Source organism: Alligator sinensis, unplaced genomic scaffold (genome assembly GCF_000455745.1).
Source record: "Alligator sinensis unplaced genomic scaffold, ASM45574v1 scaffold544_1, whole genome shotgun sequence".
Classification (NCBI taxonomy): domain Eukaryota; kingdom Metazoa; phylum Chordata; order Crocodylia; family Alligatoridae; genus Alligator; species Alligator sinensis.
In genome coordinates, this window is record NW_005841937.1 from 2,400,451 (window position 1) to 2,419,115 (window position 18,665).

Here is an 18,665-nt window from a genome sequence, read left to right on the forward strand (position 1 = left end):
CGACCAGAAATCAGTGGGATTTTATAAGTGGTAGAAGATGTTTTTGCTTTCTTTTGCCTTTGGAATTGGAGGACAGAGAATCAGAAAATGTTATTTATATTTATAAATATAAATATATTTTATCTTTAATATCCCAATAATATAATGTATTTAATTAATATATTATCATTATTAATAATATTGAATAATATTTAATATCCAAAGGCAAAAGAAAACAAAAACATCTTCTACCACTTATAAAATCCCACTGATTTCTGGTCGATTGATTAAAAAGTAACTAAAAGAAAAAAGAATGAGGAAGTAAGTTCTCCTCCCCCCCCCCCGCTTTAGTCTTTCCCACCAGTTTAAAATGCATTTTGAAAAACAATACAAAAATCCCTTGTAAAAAATAAAATTGTAAAAAAAAAAAATAAAGTTGCCTCAGATCTCTAAATCCAAGAGGAAACTACTATTTGAAAATGCTTACTTATTTAGATTTTTAAAAGTTATGGTATTTAAGGTGTTTCTTCCATACCTCCCAAATCTAAGAATGAGCCATCTGTTTACAGCGTCAGGTGCAAGTTAATCTAAGATTCAGAAAAAATATGTCCTTTTAAAAAAGGTACACCTTTAGTAACACTGTCTAACATGCAAAACTTCTTTTTTTCTGTTAAGGAATCATGTCAGGGACAAGTGCAATGGAAAGTGAATACTCTCACAGGAGGAAAGTCTTCTGCACTTCATTATTCTGATGGAAGAGGACATATAGGACTTTTGCTTGAAGACTTGACTTTAATAACTTTCTCAGTTCCACTAAGTCACTTGTGAAAGAAATTTAAAAGGAATAAACATTCACACTTTTGTTCAAATAAATGCCAAAAAAACTCCAACCAAGCCATCGTGCATATATTCCATTAAAAAAAACCAAAAAGTGAATCTACTGTTTAGCTCTATATTCTAGAGCAGTGGTATAATACTTCTATCTTGAGCTCCCATCATCTTTTCCAGTACATGCAGCCTTTTCTCTGCGGAATTACCTCCGAGTGCTTTGGATTTTGGGGGCACTTCTTTCACATGAATTTTAGCCATGCATTAATGCTGTTACTGATGGAAGGACATATTGACCTTGCATGGGAATATCTTCATTTATCTTCATGAAACAGCTATTGCTTTAAGAAATACTGTGTAACAGATGTTTTTTATTATTCTTTTTAGTACTTCCCCCTCAATCAATAATAGCATGTCTGTGAATGGGTAAACATGTATAAAACCATAAAAATAAAAGGTAAAGTATTATACACAAAACTGGAGATGGATATCTCCACCAATGTAGCTCATGCTACATTCCCCCCCACCCCTTCACATTTAGGAAGTAAAAATTGTTCCCTAAGTAATGATAGACCTTTTTTTTTTCTACAAAGACATCTGTACTACAATGCTCAAGTAGGTCTTCAATTGGAGGAGCAGGAAACAGAATATGCTATTTTGTTTTTATCACAAGCCTGTCTTTAAAAGCCAATTTTCTTGGATCTGTGCATTTATTTTGATGGACCTACCGTTTATTTAACAGATAAAAAATGGAAGGAGAAAACTCCAGCAGTAGAAAAGAGAAGTTATACAGCTCATAAAAAGGTAAAATATTCATACACATACTGAACAAATGGTTAAAAAAAAATCTGATCATATTCAAAAGTTCCAAATTACATCATTGCTGAAATATTTGCAGAATTTGCTCAATTCACAAATTTTAAAATAAAAGTTTGGCTCTGAAAAGTTCAGATTTGCAGTGAGACTATGCACCCTCACTGAACTTAAACATTCAGCTGCTTCAATTATTTTATTTTATATTTTTTTGGTCAGGATTCCTAATGAGCCCCTTCACATCTTGAGAAAGATGAAAGATTCTGGTTTCCCAGTTTGTTATTGAGATTCTCAATCTGCATCTCTGGTAAAGAATTTTTTTTTTTTTTAAAAGGACAACTCCTACATTTGAGCAACACCAGTCTTCAACATAAACTCAGTTATTTCATCACCCTCACCTAATAGTAGAGAAGAACTAAATGTATATGTTGATATAGCATAATAGCTAGGATGAATATATTAACTGAAAATTACACTGAACAAATTCTAAATTGAGAATATAGTTAAGAATTTCTAGGAGTGTTTAATAAAGCAGAATTTTGGCATAACGTATTCATTAAAAAATTAATTTGGGCAAGGGAAAATAATTTAGCTATAGTACAAGGATTTGCTATAGTACAGTCTTGCTATGGAACAAGAGGTGTTTACAAGGATTTAAGATGGACACTGCTACAAAGCAATCACCTGACTGCACATAACTTTGAACATAATAAAGACCAACTGTATTCAGAACAAGACATTTTAACTTTTTTGGGCCAATGAAAAAAGTTATATAAAATCTGATTTAGCATTGTGAAGTATGATCTACCCGAACCAGTTAATTTAAAAAAAAAAAAAGTATTTGCAGTGAGCAGCTTAATCCAAGAGCTAAATTGTACCTTTCACTGTGCTATAGTTTCCCTGAAAAAAAAACACAAAAAACAACCCAAACCAAAACCCCCTCAAAAACAAATCAGTTGATTCTCAAGTAACAGAACTACTGCACTTCCCATATTGTCAGAGCAACAGTTACATTATACATGCCTTTTAAACCATAATAGCCATTAGGAATTACATGCCAATACCTCTGTGGTATATATTGCCTAGAGTGAGGGGTTGCCAGCCTTTCAAGAGTGGCAGGCCACTTTAGTGGAATTAAATCTGAAGGCAGGCTGCTGTCTCAGACTTCAAACCAGAGGTTGCTGCCCCTTGTCTTAAGGGACTGCTGCTATGATAGGTAGTGCCATCTAACCAACAATAGCTAAAAGATTCCCAGGGGAAATGTTGCTGGTAAGCACCTGTTCTCTTGCCAGGTGTTGCTACAGATGGGCATGGACTGAAATTGCAAGAGAATCTATGGACACATCTACACATGCATTTAAGTGCCACTAAATTTAATGTGCATTAAGCTAATGCACGTTAAGCCATTTTTGGCAGGTGTCTACATGTGCAGACTTGGGACTAAAGTTAGTCCCAAGTCCCTACAGCCCTGCCATGTGCCTCTGTGGCCACTGGAGGTAGCTCCAGCCTCCAGCCACATGGCTGCCAGCACCTGACAGCCATGTTGCAGCCAGAGCCAGCTGCCAGAGCTTGACAGCCATCTGGGAAACTGATCCTTGGCCACAGTGCCATAGCAAGGAAGTTTGGCGCCTGGGGCAAGTCTGCAGCAGCAGCCCGCCCTCACCCTATGCACAGAACCAAGGGACGCACGACCCCCCATACTTGCCCAGGAGTGCATGCAGTGGCAAGAGTCGCCCCCCAGACAAGCTGCTCATGGATCCATCCCATGCTCTTCCCCAGCTGGGCAGTGCCTACCCCAGTCCCAGCCGGGCAGTGCCTACCCCAGTCCCAGCCCCACTCCTCCCTCACCAAGGGGCCTCAATCAGCCCCCAACACACCCCTTCCCCCCCCACAACAGACTCGTCAGCCAGGCAGGGCTCTCCAAGCTCCCTGGATGACTGCATGCATGCTGCAGCTGCACAAATGCACGTGGCATTTATCGGCCACAATTTTTTGTAATATTTATAACAAAACACTGAGTCACCCATTGGCACCCTTTTGCTTCGGTGCCTGTGGTGGTTGCCCCACTCTGCCCCTGTTTGCTACAGTACTGCCTGGCCAGCCCCTTCCCCGCCTAGGAGCCATGTGCCCAGCTCAGGGGCAACACACAGCAGCTCCTTCCTTTCCCATTCTGCCTCCCCATGCCAGGGCTGCTCCAATCCCTGCCCATGCCAGTGATGCCCAGCACCCCACTGCTCCAGCCCGGCCCCTCTGAGTGACAACCAGTGCCCCGCAGTCCTACTAGCCATGGTGCTGGCCCCAGCAGCTCCACTCCCTGCCCTGCCCAGGCCATGGGACAGTCACACACGCTGCCCTACCCCCTCTTCCTGCACTCCCTGCTCCAGCTCCACAGCCCTAGCACCACTCTCAGGACATGCACATGGGTGAAACACAAGCATTTTTTTTATTACCCTTAATACACCCATCCCCATTCCCCTTTCAACAAACACAACTCCCTCCCCCCACTCAACCAACAGAGCCCCTCCACCAGTAAAAAACCTGCTTACAAGTAGGAAACTATATACAAGGGGAAAACTATATAATATTTTGGGTCTTCAATCCCAGAGGGGGAGGGGGCCTAGGGGGCAAGGCCCTGGGGCAGGTGCCCAGCAGCCTAACCCCTGGATGTTCCCTGAGGTTAGGCTCAGGCTGGCCCCCTAGTGGCAGGGCAGACCCAGCACTAAAAGTTAGTGTCGGGTCCTATCTACACATGAATTAATGTGCATTAACTAATCGTGCCTAAATTTTATACCTGCATTTGCAGGTATAAAATTTAGGCTCGAGTAGCCTAAGTTAACGTGCATTAAGGGAGTGCACCCATAATGCGCATTATGTTTAATGCGCATTAGCCTAAGTTATCTCATGTAGATGTACACTATGAGTTTCATACAAAAATATTAAATATTTTTTAAAAGTGGGGTGCACAAACAACAGACTAAATCTTCACTCTAAGATGCAGTCAGGTAACCTGAAGAAACAATTGGATAAGAAGAAATCTCTTCGATTTCTATTAAGAAATCTGAAGAAATCTATTATTTCTAGGAACTACTGAAAAGTCTTTCCTTTAAAAAAGGTAAAAGGAAGCAACTGTTTTGTAACTCTTTTGGCTAGCCCACTTGCTTGTAAAAATTAAGCTGCAACATCGTTACATTTTGAGATGGCCATTAAAATGGCCACCATAGTTCTCAACAACAGGTTAGCTAAAGCCAGTTTGCCCATAAAAACAGGAGTTTCTGGACTGATTATTTTGCTTGGCATTCTGTCAACCATGCAGGATTAAAAAAAACCAGAACAAAGCTAAAGAATTCCAATTTAAACATGAAATTAGAAAATTAAGCTATAATATACAACATGTCCCAAGATGGTCAGTCACAAGTACAAACTGAAGTGCTGGACGTCCAAGTGTTCCTGTACAGAAAGAAAATTATCAGATGCTTGCTTCCCAAGATTACTACAAAACAGGCAGTAGCATCACATGCTGTAAAATTGTTAAAAATAAGAAAAAAAAAAAAAAAAGGTATATAGGTACATGAAGGTATTGCTCCGCAAACCCCTGTTAGCAAGGTCAAAGAGGCTTTGACAATAAAGGCTGGCAGACACCATATTATTGATTTACCCAGCTATCAAAAATTGAAACAGCTACTCAACCCTTGCATGCATATCAAATGAACTTGGACTTCTCTCTTATACACACCCTCCTGAAGATGTGCTCAATAAAAAAAAAAGGATTTTCGACAAGCATCTTAAGCTTTTTAATATAATATAATAGAATAGATAACTTAATATTTATATTCTATTGCTTCATGTCAGTACCATATATGTATCTAAACTAGAAGAGGGGGTAATCAGCAGAACTATACTTTGTTTTGAAAATCAGATTTTTGGTGTACACCCATCAAGCTTGGCTATCTTGCCCTTGAATGCACAATACAGTAATGTTAAACCAGATGGCTTTTTGACAGGAACAGTCAAGCTAAAATATTTTAGTGTAAGACATTTTTAATGAAATGTTTGGGTTTTTAATTACATGCCTTTATGCCAGATGCATTGAAATACAAGCACTTAATTTATGCAAAATACCCTGTTGCTAGAAACCACATTTAGATTTCAGGAGTACCCAATGTTCACTATAGCTATATAATCTGAAAGTATTTTTATATAGAAATTACACATTTTTATACCACTTGGCAACACATGTAGCTCATTTTCCCAGTTCAAAGTAGAATGATTGCAGTATACTTTAACATACTTGCTTCCAACAAGCAAAAAGAAGGTAATATTGGTTAAAGACAGTTTAGGGCAGATTAAAATATCAGACTGTAATTTAAAGCTGAAATCATCTTTCTTAAAGGAAGAGAAAAATTATTTCCCCATGACCCCTCCAAGAGTGCCTAAAAATCAAGAACTCAGGAGCTGTAATGAATGTAGTGCTGCTACACTTCTGCAGTAGTGTGCATGAAAAAAAAAACACCTAGTAAGGAGGTAATGACCTCCTGAGGCCAATATTTTGCTACACCGGTGTGACTCCATAACTGATCCTCTAGATGATCCAATTTACAAGAAAGGGGAAAAAAGCAGCACTTGGGACCAGTGTGGTCAAAGCAAAGAAGTTCTGGCAGTATGCACAGTAAGGCATATTTACAAACCACTGGTTAATTTAACCTAAGCATACAAACTGGGAACTGATATAATTGAAGAGCAGGCCAAAGATTTTTCTTATTTTCCTTGTCTCATATTTCTGTATTAATCATTTCTTTTATATTACAGAACTTGGAGAATCATCCATTTTTGCTATGAGAAAATTATTCAATACCGTTGCACCAAACATCAACTATGCATAAAAAAAAAAGAGCAAATCATGCTTTGACTAAAGATTTGGACTTTCAAAATGCTGAAAAATTTCAGGACCTGTTCCAAACTTCGCAACAACTTAGAAAATCCCACCTAAACTTACCTCTTTCTTCTCTTCTCCCACTGAACAGTTTGAAAGTTAAGCTATCAGTAGTAATTTACAAATGTAAGAGCAGGGTTACCATATTTTCAGGTCCAAAAAACAAAAAAAGGACACCTTTGGGGGAGGGGGGGGAAGGAAAGTGACATGCCAGTGCCCTGCCCCTGCGCATTCTGTTGCCCCTCATTAACAAGCCACGCATACCCCTGAGCCCTGCTGCTGCTCCTCACTCCAGACCCACTGACCCCAGCCCTGCCAGTGCCCTCCAATCCAAAGTCACAGTACCCTGCACCCCACCCCTTGCTGGTGCCCCTCTCTCCTGACCCACAGCCACACAGCACTGCTAGTGTCCTGCACACCCAACCCACAGTCACTCCTCCTGTCCCCCATGCCCCTCACTCCTGATCCACAGCCCTGTGCCCCTCTCAGCCCTGTCAGTGCCCCTCACTCCCGACCTGCAGACCCCCACCCCAGCAGCCCTGCTGCCCAAGCAGCTCCCACATTCCAGTGTTTCTCTCCACCCCAAGCAGCCAGCCCGGGAGAGCAGAAAACCCAGACATTTGCTCTTATTTTAAAAACCTGCCTGGATGCAGCACAGGGTTTCAAAAAAAGAGGACATGTCCGGGAAAACCCGGACATGTGGTAACCCTATGTAACAGGAGACTTGATGCAAGACACAGCCACTTTTATAACAGGGATCCTGGTTTTCGCTGATAAAAACAAAAACTGCCAGATATTCTGACTTAAAAAAATAAACCAAGATGCACATTTTTCTGTGATGAAAATGAAACACCACTAATAAACATATGTATTAGTAAAGTTAACAAATTTCTTGTAAAGTCGGTAAGTATATATGTATTAGTGGTGTTTCATTTTCATCATAGAAAAACGTGGATTTGGGGTAATTTTTTTAAGTCAGAAAATTTGGGAGTTGTTTCTTTTTTTTTTTTTTTTTAAAAAAAGCAGTGAAAACCGGATCCCTGCTTATGATATATATATTTGGAATATTTATACTTATAGTTTATATTTGTTCTTTAGTGTTTTAGGAAACTGGTAGTTTCTACCAAGGTCTTGTTGAAACTGGCCTCTGACTCATCTCCCCATGACCTTCCCCTGATTAGCATTCTTCCCTCTCCAATTTAGTTTCACATATACATTGCAAAGCTTTAAACCCTGAAGAATACAATAACTAGTAAACTGGACTAATTCTCTTACCCCTGATGCCATGTTATATAGTGAGAAAGCTCTGAACTGCCTTTATGTTTCCTTACGGTTGGTTATGCTGTGTAGGTTTTTCAATTGTGGAAGTCACCTCCATCTTACTGGAGGCAAGATGCAGGTGAGTATGTTACTGAAAAGTAAACAAGGGCAGGGACTTAAAAGTGTACCAGCTGCTCTGGGATAAAAACTGAGTGGGTGCCTGTTGTTAGCCTGAGATAGATTAAAGCTAACTTGCAGGAGTTTACCCTGAGTGGTAAGACGTTGTGGGATAGCTATCATTTACTGTGAAAGAAGAATAGTGTCCCAGGTTGTTAACCACAACAACTGTCAAACTCTCAAGTTCTTGCCCTTATTTACCTTGCAGTAACCTGCTAGGTTATATTTAAGTATTTATAAAATATATAGGTAATATTTAAATATCCAAAAACACTGCTCATATCCTACCATGCCTTCTGGTGGAACATCAAGCAACATGACTACATATCATATGTTCTCAAAGTCAGAAGTTACTTGGTAAAGCCATCTGGCAGATACATGCACCACATTCAGTAAAATTTGCATTATGTGATGTCCCAAAGACAAGCAACTCTGTTGATCTGAGAAAGGTCTTTAAATTAGAGATTTAATTATTTTTTTAAAGTAAGTTAACCTTCAAGACTACTACCTTCTGGGGGTATTTGTTAGACTATATCTTGCATATTTTTAAGAATAAATTAGAGATCTCATTGATTTCAAAAGGCATCAGGCAGGTTTATTTGGTTACTTACCAATCAAGATTTGACCAGTTTTCATTGCTGAACTGCCCGGAACCAAGCCATGTACTACTAACTTCTCTTCACTGATCCCCTTGATGCTTTTGTCCTGTCCTTGTTTTTCAGCTCTTCGAGTACTCCATGAGGACTGATGAACAATACCTACTAATGTCTCCAGAAGCCTGAGGTGCTCTCTTCCCCCACTGGTATAAGACAGTCTTTTTGGATTCACATAAACACACACATCTTTGTATTTTTGCTGGACCGTGACTCCCATCTTCTGAGTGGACTGGTGTTTCAGTATAGATGTTGGTCCAGATGAATGCCCATTACATCCAGTATTCCCTTTCTTACCAGAAGGCTTTGGCAAAAGGCTTTTCTTTTTTAAAATTTTGGTAAATTTCTTCAGTCTAGGTTCATACTTTCTTTCTTTTCGTGATCCCTCTTGAATAATCTCAGCTTCGTTTTCACGAAACCTGACATGGTTCACTGCATGTGCCTCAGATCTGTCCTGAATCAGAGCTTCTTCTTCATCTTCACTTAGCTCTAAATAAAACAGCTCCCCATTTTTCTGCACACTGTCCAGCCATTCAGGCTCAAGGTCACTGTGAAGGAGAGGAACACAACAAATGACAAGGCAGTACAGTATAGACAAGGCTATGTCAGCTACATTTTTTTACTTCAAGGAAGTGGGGGGTATGGAAAGGAGGGAAAAAGATGCCTCTTGGAATTGCAAAGCCTCAGTAGGCTAGTTTATAGGAAAAATAAAAGCCCTTACAGAGAAAAGACAGAGAGCCATTTCAAATCTGGAATGGTTGTCCATAGTGTCTCACTATTCAGCCACTGCAAAAGCATCATTCATGGAGGCCAGTTTCATTGAATTGTTCCTTTCACAGCCACATCTGAATAAGTAACCATATCCATAAGACTGAAAGGTTTTCTTTTCCCTCAAATAAGAACAACATCCTGATCATTCTCTCCCAAGTTTCTCTCGTATGCTTTTTGGAAAAAGAATTGTACTCCAAGCCTGTTGGAAGGCAGGATTAGAATTCACAATGATCTTGATACAATGGAAAAAAATTAACCTGAAACAACCAGAATGATTTTTTTTTAAAAAGAGAGAGACAGGTGCAAACTACTGCTCTTAAGAAGAAAAAAACCCCAAGCAAAATATAAAATGAAGATTAACTGGCTAGGCGGCAGCACCGAAGAAAGAGATCTAGGTGTTACAGTACATCACAAGCAAAGTTAAGAGTCAGAGTCAACAATGTGATACTGGTGAGGGTAAGCAAAAGGCAAATTTAATTCTGAGATACAGTAACAGGACTTAAGACAAAGGAGATAATTACCATGCACTACCTGGCACAAGAAGAATGGCAGGAGTCCAATGTGGCTGTACAAGGAGGCTAGGATGCCTCAAATGCAAAATAAAAGCAATGGAAAATGGACACATCACCAAGGAAGCTTACCAGGAAATAGCAAGAGCCTGCAGGGAAAAAAAAGTCAGGAAGGCAAAGATAAAGAATGAGAAGTACTTAGTGAGGGATGTGAAAGGCAATAAGAAGTGGTTCTTTAAGCATGTTGGCCAGAAAAGGAAGACCAAGGAAGCTGTGCATCCACTGTTAAATAGCCAAGGGGAACGCTTAACAGAAAATGCAAAGAAAGCAGAGCTACTCAGTATCTACTTTGCCTCAATCGTCACAAAAAAATTAAATTGCAGCCAGATACCCAATAAGGATTATGTAGATAAGAAAGGAGAGAAGATGAGGGATGAGGTAATGAGAGACAGTCAGAGAGCTTCTGATAGGTCTGAATGAATTCAAGTCAAAGGGTCTGGTGAACTTCCTGCCAGGGTCCTGAAAAAACTGGCAGAAGAGATTTCTAAGCCATTGGCAATGACATTTATGAAGTTGTGGGAGAAGAGCCTGGTACCAGACTGGAAAAGGGTCTGAAAAAGGCCAACATAGACACCTTTAAAAAAAAGGTAAGAAGGAGGATCTGCAAAACTGCAAACCAGTTAGCCTCACCTCAATAACCAGGAAGTTACTGCAGCATGTTCTAAAGAAAATGGAGAAGGGAAAAGCCAATCACAAGCAGTTAACGTGGATCTGCTAAGAATAAGTTACGTCAAACAAGCTTGATCTCCTTTGACACAGTAACTACTTGAGTGGATGAAGGAATGCTGTGGACATAGTGTATCTGGACTTCAGCACAGATTTTGATAAGGTCCGGCATGACCTGCTCGTAAATTGGGAAAAAAAGCGGGCTGGACAAAACTTCTATATGGTGAATAGACAATTTGATTAATAACTGCAAGCAAAGGGCAATTATAAATGGATCCATGTCAGAATGGCAGAAGGCTTCAAGTGGAGTCCTACAGGGGTCTTCCTCAGTCCAGCTGAGTTTATTATTTGGATGCTGACAGAGAAAGCTTCCTGAGCAAGTCTGCAGACAACATGAAACTGGGCAGGACTGCGAACACGTTGGAGGATTCAGAATGATATCAACAGATTGGTAAACTGGGCTGGAACTAACAGGCAGCCTTTGTAATGGTGCTACACCTTGGCAAGAATAATCAAAAGTACAAATACAAAACAGCTGAAACCTGGCTGGATGGCAGCACTACAGAGAAGGCTCTGGGTCTTGGTAGACCATAGATTCAATGAGTCTGTAGCGTGATGCAGCTTCATAAAAAGCAAATGCAATTTCAGGATCCATTAAAAGAAGCATTAGGTGCAAGACATGGGAGGTGATAGTGCCTGTCTACTCAGCACTTCTTAGGCCTCATACTTGAAGGGCTACCATAAAGAAAAGGCAGAACACCTTTTCTCTCTTGCTGCAAAGAGCAGGACTTGGACCAATGACCTGAAGTTTCAGCAAAGTAGGTTTAGTTTGTTTATCAATAAAATCTTCTTCACTGTTAGAACAGTGAAACAGACTGCCTAGGGAAGGCATAGACCTGGATGTTCCTGGCAAGAAGATCTTGCCCTTCTGCTCAGGGTCAGACCAACTTGGGGTCAGAAAAGAATTTTAACCCATGATCATAAGGCTATGGACTATGCAGTGATTGCCTTCCTCTGTAGCAGGAGACATGCCCCTCTTTCTGGGATTTCTTGAGCAGCAGTTTTGCTAATAGCTTAGCTCTACACAATGGACCTTAATGCGGCAGTTTGAATAGGGATGATCCTGTCTCAGGCAGGATACTATGTAACCTATGGAGGTTCTTCCAGCCCTACTTTTCTCTGAGTGAAGCCTAGACAGACTATTCTGCCCATTTTGGGACATCACATTTTCATAAAAATGTAGACAAACTGCAGAGTGGAGAAAAGAGGAACAATATTGATAAGAGGTTTGGAAAACATGGACTTTGAAGAAAAATGTAAAAGGTTTTGGTTTGTTAAAACTAAGTGAAGACTGAGGGAAGCAATGTTATAGTATGTTAAGGGCTTTTATAAGAGGGCAGTATTCAACTGTTCTCTATATTCACTGAGGGGAAAAAAAAAAATCAAGAATAATGTAATTTTTTCTTGCCGCATATTATGCTAATTATTAGAGAAAATAAAGGAAATGCAACAGACTTCCTAAGGTGACTGTCTATCCTGTTTTTGAAAGCCTTCAGTAAAGGAGATTCTACAAATATCTGATCTAAACACAGATCTGATCTTTATCCCATCTCAGTACAGGAGTGGACTAGATAGAGATCTTTGTCCATCCAAAGTATACAGACAAGCCATGTATAAAGCTAGAACGCACTCGCTACATGGTACTGCAGAGTTAAACTGTAACCAAAAAAAACCCCTCACATCTTCCATAGGATTTTGAGAAATCCCAGAGATTTGGGGATGACACCAATTTTGGAGCAGAGGAGTTAGGATGAGGTCTTCCCCACTGTCAGCATGAATAAGGCTTAAGGTCTACACCTAGAAAGAATACCTAGCCAAGTGGTGCTCAACATCCAGTCTGTGGAGCCATGCCATCTGGCCCAGGGGGTCACCAGAGATCCAGAAATTGCCACTGTTCCACTACTGACCAATTGACATTGTCCCTGCTCCATCACTGCCCAAAATCCAAATTGCATGGCCAGATGACATGGCCCCTTGTATACTGGATCTGGTCCTGGGCCAGCCCCATACAAATCAGTTCTGGCCTAAAGGCCAGAATGACTGTTTAGGTCAGTGGTGCCCAATGTATCAGGAACAGCGCCTAATCTGTGCCAGCACACTACAGGAATGCAATACAGAGTCATAAATACTAAGACAAGGAACCTCAACCATGTCTCTGTGTAATATTACATTGGGGAAAAAGTGGTAGAGAGAGAAGGATTTTGGAAACAGTGAAAAACAATGATTTCTGCGATCACTGTGAAAAATGGTGTTTCCCGTGATTTTGTGCAGAATCACCTCCTTCCCCCCCCCCCCCCCCCCCAAATGAAATTTTACCACAATACAAAGAAAGCACAGCAATCCCTGCAACCATAGAGCATGTGGTTTGAGAGAGAGCTACTGAGGCTAAGCTAGTGAAGTAGACTCAGCAAAGGTACCAGTCAGGAAAGCAAAAAAAATTGGAGCCACCTTTTCAGAAGCCAGATACAATGCGACAGCAGTCCTGCAGCCTGAAGTCTGAAGATGAGTGATTGGCCTCCCAGCCAATCAGCAACAAGGGGCCAATTAGTGGCGAAAGGGGGATTGCCTCAAGACCATGAAATTAGCTGCGCGCTGTAAGTGGCCCAAGAAAATCCTTTCATCTCACTGCAATTTAAATAGGTCCCTACTTATAGAAAAACACAAAAGCTTAAGGCAGTGATGGTCTATTTCTGTTTTAAAAAGCAGATAATAAAACAACAGCATAATTCACAATATAATAACCAAGTCATCTATGAAGTACAGTGAAACACTTCAACCGCTAGCCCAATTTATCTTCAATAGGTTTCTTCCCCTCCATACAAACTGAAGGCTAAAAGGCTTGCCATGCCATGCAGACAGCTTGAACCAATTTGATATGTGAAAGAATGCCAGCAAGTTATTTTTCGTCACCACCCAGAAATGTGATGATTCATTCATCCCTACTAATAGAAAAGATAATAGTATGTGTCAGTTAATGCTATAAAACAGATGTCGTTATACAGAAAAAACACAAATCAGAACACTGCTTTTGCTGTGCTGAAATGAATTCACATTCATTTCAGAATTATGACAAAGTGCATTCTGCACAAAATCATAGGAATTAGAGACAGAAAAGACTTGCTGGGCCACCAATTTATCTGTGCTTCTGTAGGTGTGTTCATTGCAGAACACCTGGTTGTTTTTTGTCTCCAGTAGAAGAAAACAAAAGTTGCCACACTTGAAAAATGAATTATAGGTCTCACTGTCAGAAAGTTGTTTTATTGTTTGTTTTTTTTAAATACTCATCCTAGGTTTTGCCTCTCTCAATTACATTCAAATACTCTTCATTATAGCCATACATACAGGCCATCTCTACATGAAAGTGTATGAAAACCAAGACTATGTTCAAAGTTATGATGATTCTTTCTAGTTGTTTCCCTGTTGAGGTGTGCACTTGATTTCCTTGACCTCCTTTCAAATCACTCTCCTGTCATTGTTTCCCACCCTAAAAGAATTATTCAGTAACATTTTCTTTAGACAATCCATGGCAAGATTTGGCCCCATGCACAACTTGTCATAAATAAAACAGATGCAACTGAATACAGACAACCAGACCCACCAGATGCAGTGGGACTATAGATATGAGCAGTGGTAGGTTTTGCCCTATAGAACTTTCTACTTGTCTAAAAAGGTACAGGACCTGTGTTATATTTAAAATAAAAAGATGCCTTATTAACTGCTTTATAAAGTGGAAAAATCTCCATAGTGCCATGGAAGTTACTAAAACAGCAGCCACACTATGTGGTTGTGCATTTACAGGGTACAGGGCAAATGCAGATGCCTACCAAAATACCCCAGTCACCTTCCTTTGCAGATGGTGAATGTATCTGAAGCAAAGCAAGAGCTTAAATAAATGTAGAATTCTACCCTTTTCTCCTTCTGATTTACTATAACAGCAAAAAGGAATAGTTCTACTACACTAGTCATAGCATGTGCCAATGCTTCAAAATACTCCTAGTGGAGTTTCCTGTTAATTTTCCTCAACAGGCATCAAAGCTGACAAAGGGAGCAAAATGTTGGGTTTTTTGTTTTTTTCATAATTAGTTTTAAGGTTATCTACACAACCAGAAAACAAGTAAACCATAAAAGAAAATAGATCTGTCTTCAAAGAGCATGCAAAGAGGTGGTTCAAATACTTCAACTTTCTTGTGTCTGCGAGGGGAAAAAAATAAATAAAAATCAACTGAAAGAATGACAAGACTGGTCTTCAAAAGAAAAAAAGATGGTCTTGTTAATTCCTATTACTGTATTCACTTGAATCCAAGACAAGATTTTTTTCTTCCCAATCAGCTCAGGGTGGGGGAGGGGGGGGAGCCTCATCTTGGATTCAAGTACAAGCCCAAAGTAGATGGCCCTGAGGTTAAACTGGAGCTGAGCTTGCACATGCAAGAAGTCATAGGCAGGGGTGCAGACAAGGGGTATGGGTCTAGCCCCTCACCCTCAACTGCTGCTTTCCCTGCCACAGCAGTTTGCAGGGGGATGGATTTAAGGCAACCTGCCACTAATTAAATCCTATACATAGAAAATTATAACAAATTTATAAACTTTCCACACATGTAAGCTAATTACTGAGGGAGTCATCTTAAATTTGAAGCAGTCTCAGATTTGGGTACATACAGTATTACAGATGTGTGTATATTGCTTAGTAAGCACTCAGAAGTACAAGCAGCCTGCTTCCAATAGGAGAGAGAATGCAAAGAGCATAAGACTGCTTGAGAGCATTAATGCTTAATACAGCAAATCTGTGTATAGAAAAACCCATCGTTGCTAAAGTACACATTTCTTGTGTGTACTTTATAAAGCAAGGTATAAGCCTAGGCTGCCCATTGACCAAACTAATTTTGTTAGTTTTAAAATTGTAACACCAAAAAAACCCTCTTAAGAAGTATGTAGTAAGGTTGGAGTATTGTTCTACCTATGATGGTCCAGAAATTCGGAAGAAGAACAGTTATTTGGATTTTTTTTTTGGTGATACCTTTTGTTGAACCAACTGTATAGTCAGAAGAAATGTTTAGACAAGTGTTGTGTTTGGGCATAGCATGCCCTTTTTAAGTTATGGGCTAAGAGACAGACATCTTTCTTCTTGCAGGAGTGATACCCAACTCATCTCAGCTCTTGTTCCAGGAAATAAACAAAGAGTCTGGTATACAAAGTTATAGTCTAATAATATTATAAGAAATATGTTAAGAATTGTCTAGCCACCAAAATATTCATTACTTTCTTTAAGAGATACACAAACCTGGCCAGCACTTGCAAATGGAAGTTTCTACAATCTGACTGAAAAATGGGATTACAGTGAGAGACTTTATACATCCTTGGTTACATGAACCCCATCCAAGATATCAAAGTTTCTTGAATATTGTAGTGATTCTCAACTGGGGTGATGTAGTGCCAAGATGCCCCAAGATCTTTTAAAGTTCAAAATCTTTATTTATTTTTTAAACATTTGGCACTGTTAGGTATGCAAGCACCTACATGCGAGTCACAAAGTAAACCTAGAAATTTCAAATAGGAATTCTGGGTTAAAGCAAATAATAAACCAACAACACAGAAAGCAACAACACCACAGACATCAGGTTTATTCCAGGCCTGAGTGATCGACTAGCATGAAAATGGGCACAAAGCAGTTGTTCACAGATACAGCTTGAAGGCAAGGCAAGTAATTTCAATGGTGGGTTGGGGGAGGAGGAAAAGAAGAAATGTTATCTTGGTATTTTACTGGGTTTTTTTTTCCCCACACAGGCCAATGCACTTGTGCATCTTTAGGCTCCCAAAATAATAGTCTTTGGTCCAGAGAAGTCTGACTTCTGTTTTTTGCCACAGTGCAGGCTAAAAGCAAACAGTGGGTTTCTCCCAGGACAAAGCCATTTATTCTAGGATTCTACATAGGGGAAGCCCACTGTTCCACTTGAAGTACCTGTGAAAAGTCCAAGATAACCCTTCTCCTCCATGGAGAAACAGGGCTAATTCCAGTTACCTGTAGTTCAAGATGCACCTAAAGCTGCAGGTGTGTCCCACTGTTTCAATGCTAGTCAAAGCCTGAAACCATAAAACCCAGGATAAACCTAAAGTCTTTTGTTGGTGTTTTTGTGTTTCCTTTCTGACAGGCTTGCCCCCAGAGCCAAAAGTGATTAATTGAATGAACCAGATTAGTTCCCCTATATGCACAGCACCAGCCTGGGGTAAAGAAATCTCAGCACTTTTCATCTCAGGCCAGAAACACATGACTGGTTCAACTGCAGGAGCCAGCACCTCTTCTCTGCCCTGACACACCCAGAAGCCCAGGGGTCGCCCTACAAGTCCTGGTGAAGGATCCCAATTACCGCTCGGCCTCTCAAACCCAGGGGCTAACAGCCACTTTAGCCCGGGGTGTAACCCACTGCCCTAACCATTTCCAGGCCAATCAAATCTCATGACTAATGAGCCCTATTAAACCGTGCGCCCTGGCCTCAGAGGTACTGACACTGGCAATGCACAGCGGGTGCACGTGTGCCCCCCAAGATCAGTGGTGCACCCCCTGAAAGAAGCCAGGCTGTCAGTGGTTGCAACCCTGACCCCGCCAATACTAGGTGGCTGCCTGCAGGACCTCCCTGCTTGCCCATGCTTCCCCAACCTCCGGGATGGGCTCGCACAGCCATAGCAGCCCAGAACGGGTACGTGAACGTCTGTTTGCAGCGCGGAGGGCAGGGCACAACCTCGGCGCCAGGAAGCGCCTCAGGACGGCCGTACCCCCGCCCCCTCGCGCTGCCCCTGGGACTAACGCACACCCCAGGGGTCGCGGAGCCGGCACGTGACGTCACGGCTCGCACTCCTCCTCCCCCTTTCCCCGCGCGCCCGGGGTGGGGCAGCCTGGCCCGCCCTTACTCGGAGAAGGACGAGGAGCAGGAGCTGCCGTCGCTCTCGGCTCTTCCCGGCGGCTTCTCCATGCCCGGCAGCCCCGCTCACTGCCAGGGCATCCCCGCGTCCCCGGCCGCCATGACACCCGCGCGCGGCTCCCACGTGACACCCCCCCCGCGCGCCTCGCGATTGGTGCCGCCCGGGCGCCATGGAGACAAGGAAGCTTGGAGCGGGAGGGCGGGGCGCGCCAGTCTTCCTCCGGCCCCGCCTCCGCGGGGTGTGACGTCATCGGGGGGAGGGAGGAGAGCAGCCCCCGCGGGGGAGAGAGGAGCGCAGCCCCTGCGAGGGGCTGATCCACTTGGGCCTCGCGTGCAGCCGCTCCTGCTGGGATGCGGGCAAGCGTGGGACTCATCAACCCCGGATTAAACCGGCCCCGAGGCCAGGGGGGTCCAAGGAGTGGCTGGACAGCCCTGCTCCCAGCCGCCTCTCTCCCCCCTGCGCTGGCACGGGTGCCCCAGGAGCCTAAAGCAGATAAATATCCCAGCTCCCATCCCCTTGGTTCTGGGGGGAAGCAGGAGTGAGGGGTGGGGATGTTTCACTTGCTTTAGGGGTGTTGGTTGTATCCGTTTGGTCCAAAACTACGCCCAAAAACACTGTCTCGGAGACTTTAAGTGCCTCAAGCAAAGGAGACGAGGTTCTTTGAATAAATCCGGTATCTTTTGTTAAACCAACTCAAATAATTGGAAAAATTCTTCTTTGCATGCTTTTTGGTATAAGCACCCTTCTTTAGAAGGTGCTGAAGAAGGGTGTTTGTACCTGAAAGCTTGCAAAGAAACTTTTTCAACTGTTTGAGTTGGTCTAATAAAAGATACCAGATTTACCCAAACAACCTTGTCTCGCTTGCTTAAGGCGCTTTAAAGAAGTCCCTGGAGGCTCCCAGCCTAAAAGCAAGGTATAGCTGTGCCGCTGCACCCCCTCTGGATCCACCCCTGCCACTGGAGAGCACTGCCTGGCGCCTGTCACAGCCCACTGGCGCACCAGGCTCTAAACCAGCTTGGTGTCTGCACCTTGCATGCTTAACAC

At 42.0% G+C, this 18,665-nt stretch overlaps 1 protein-coding gene across 6 annotated transcripts in view; it reads right to left on the bottom strand.

Moving 5' to 3' along the window:
* INTU (inturned planar cell polarity protein) overlaps positions 1–17,742 on the bottom strand; it is an 83,428-nt gene extending 65,686 nt beyond the window's left edge. For all 6 annotated transcript variants that reach the window (XR_003093086.1, XM_006019738.3, XM_025199139.1 and 3 more), the window contains exons 1-2: positions 17,610–17,742; positions 8,599–9,188 (exon numbers count right to left, since the gene is read on the bottom strand). Coding sequence is in view for 5 of the 6 variants with exons in the window: in XM_006019738.3 (XP_006019800.1) it covers positions 8,599–9,188; positions 17,610–17,671 (652 nt within the window). In the remaining variant the exon portion in view is untranslated. The remainder of the gene's footprint in view (positions 1–8,598; positions 9,189–17,609) is intronic.
* Between the last annotated feature and the right edge of the window lie 923 nt (positions 17,743–18,665).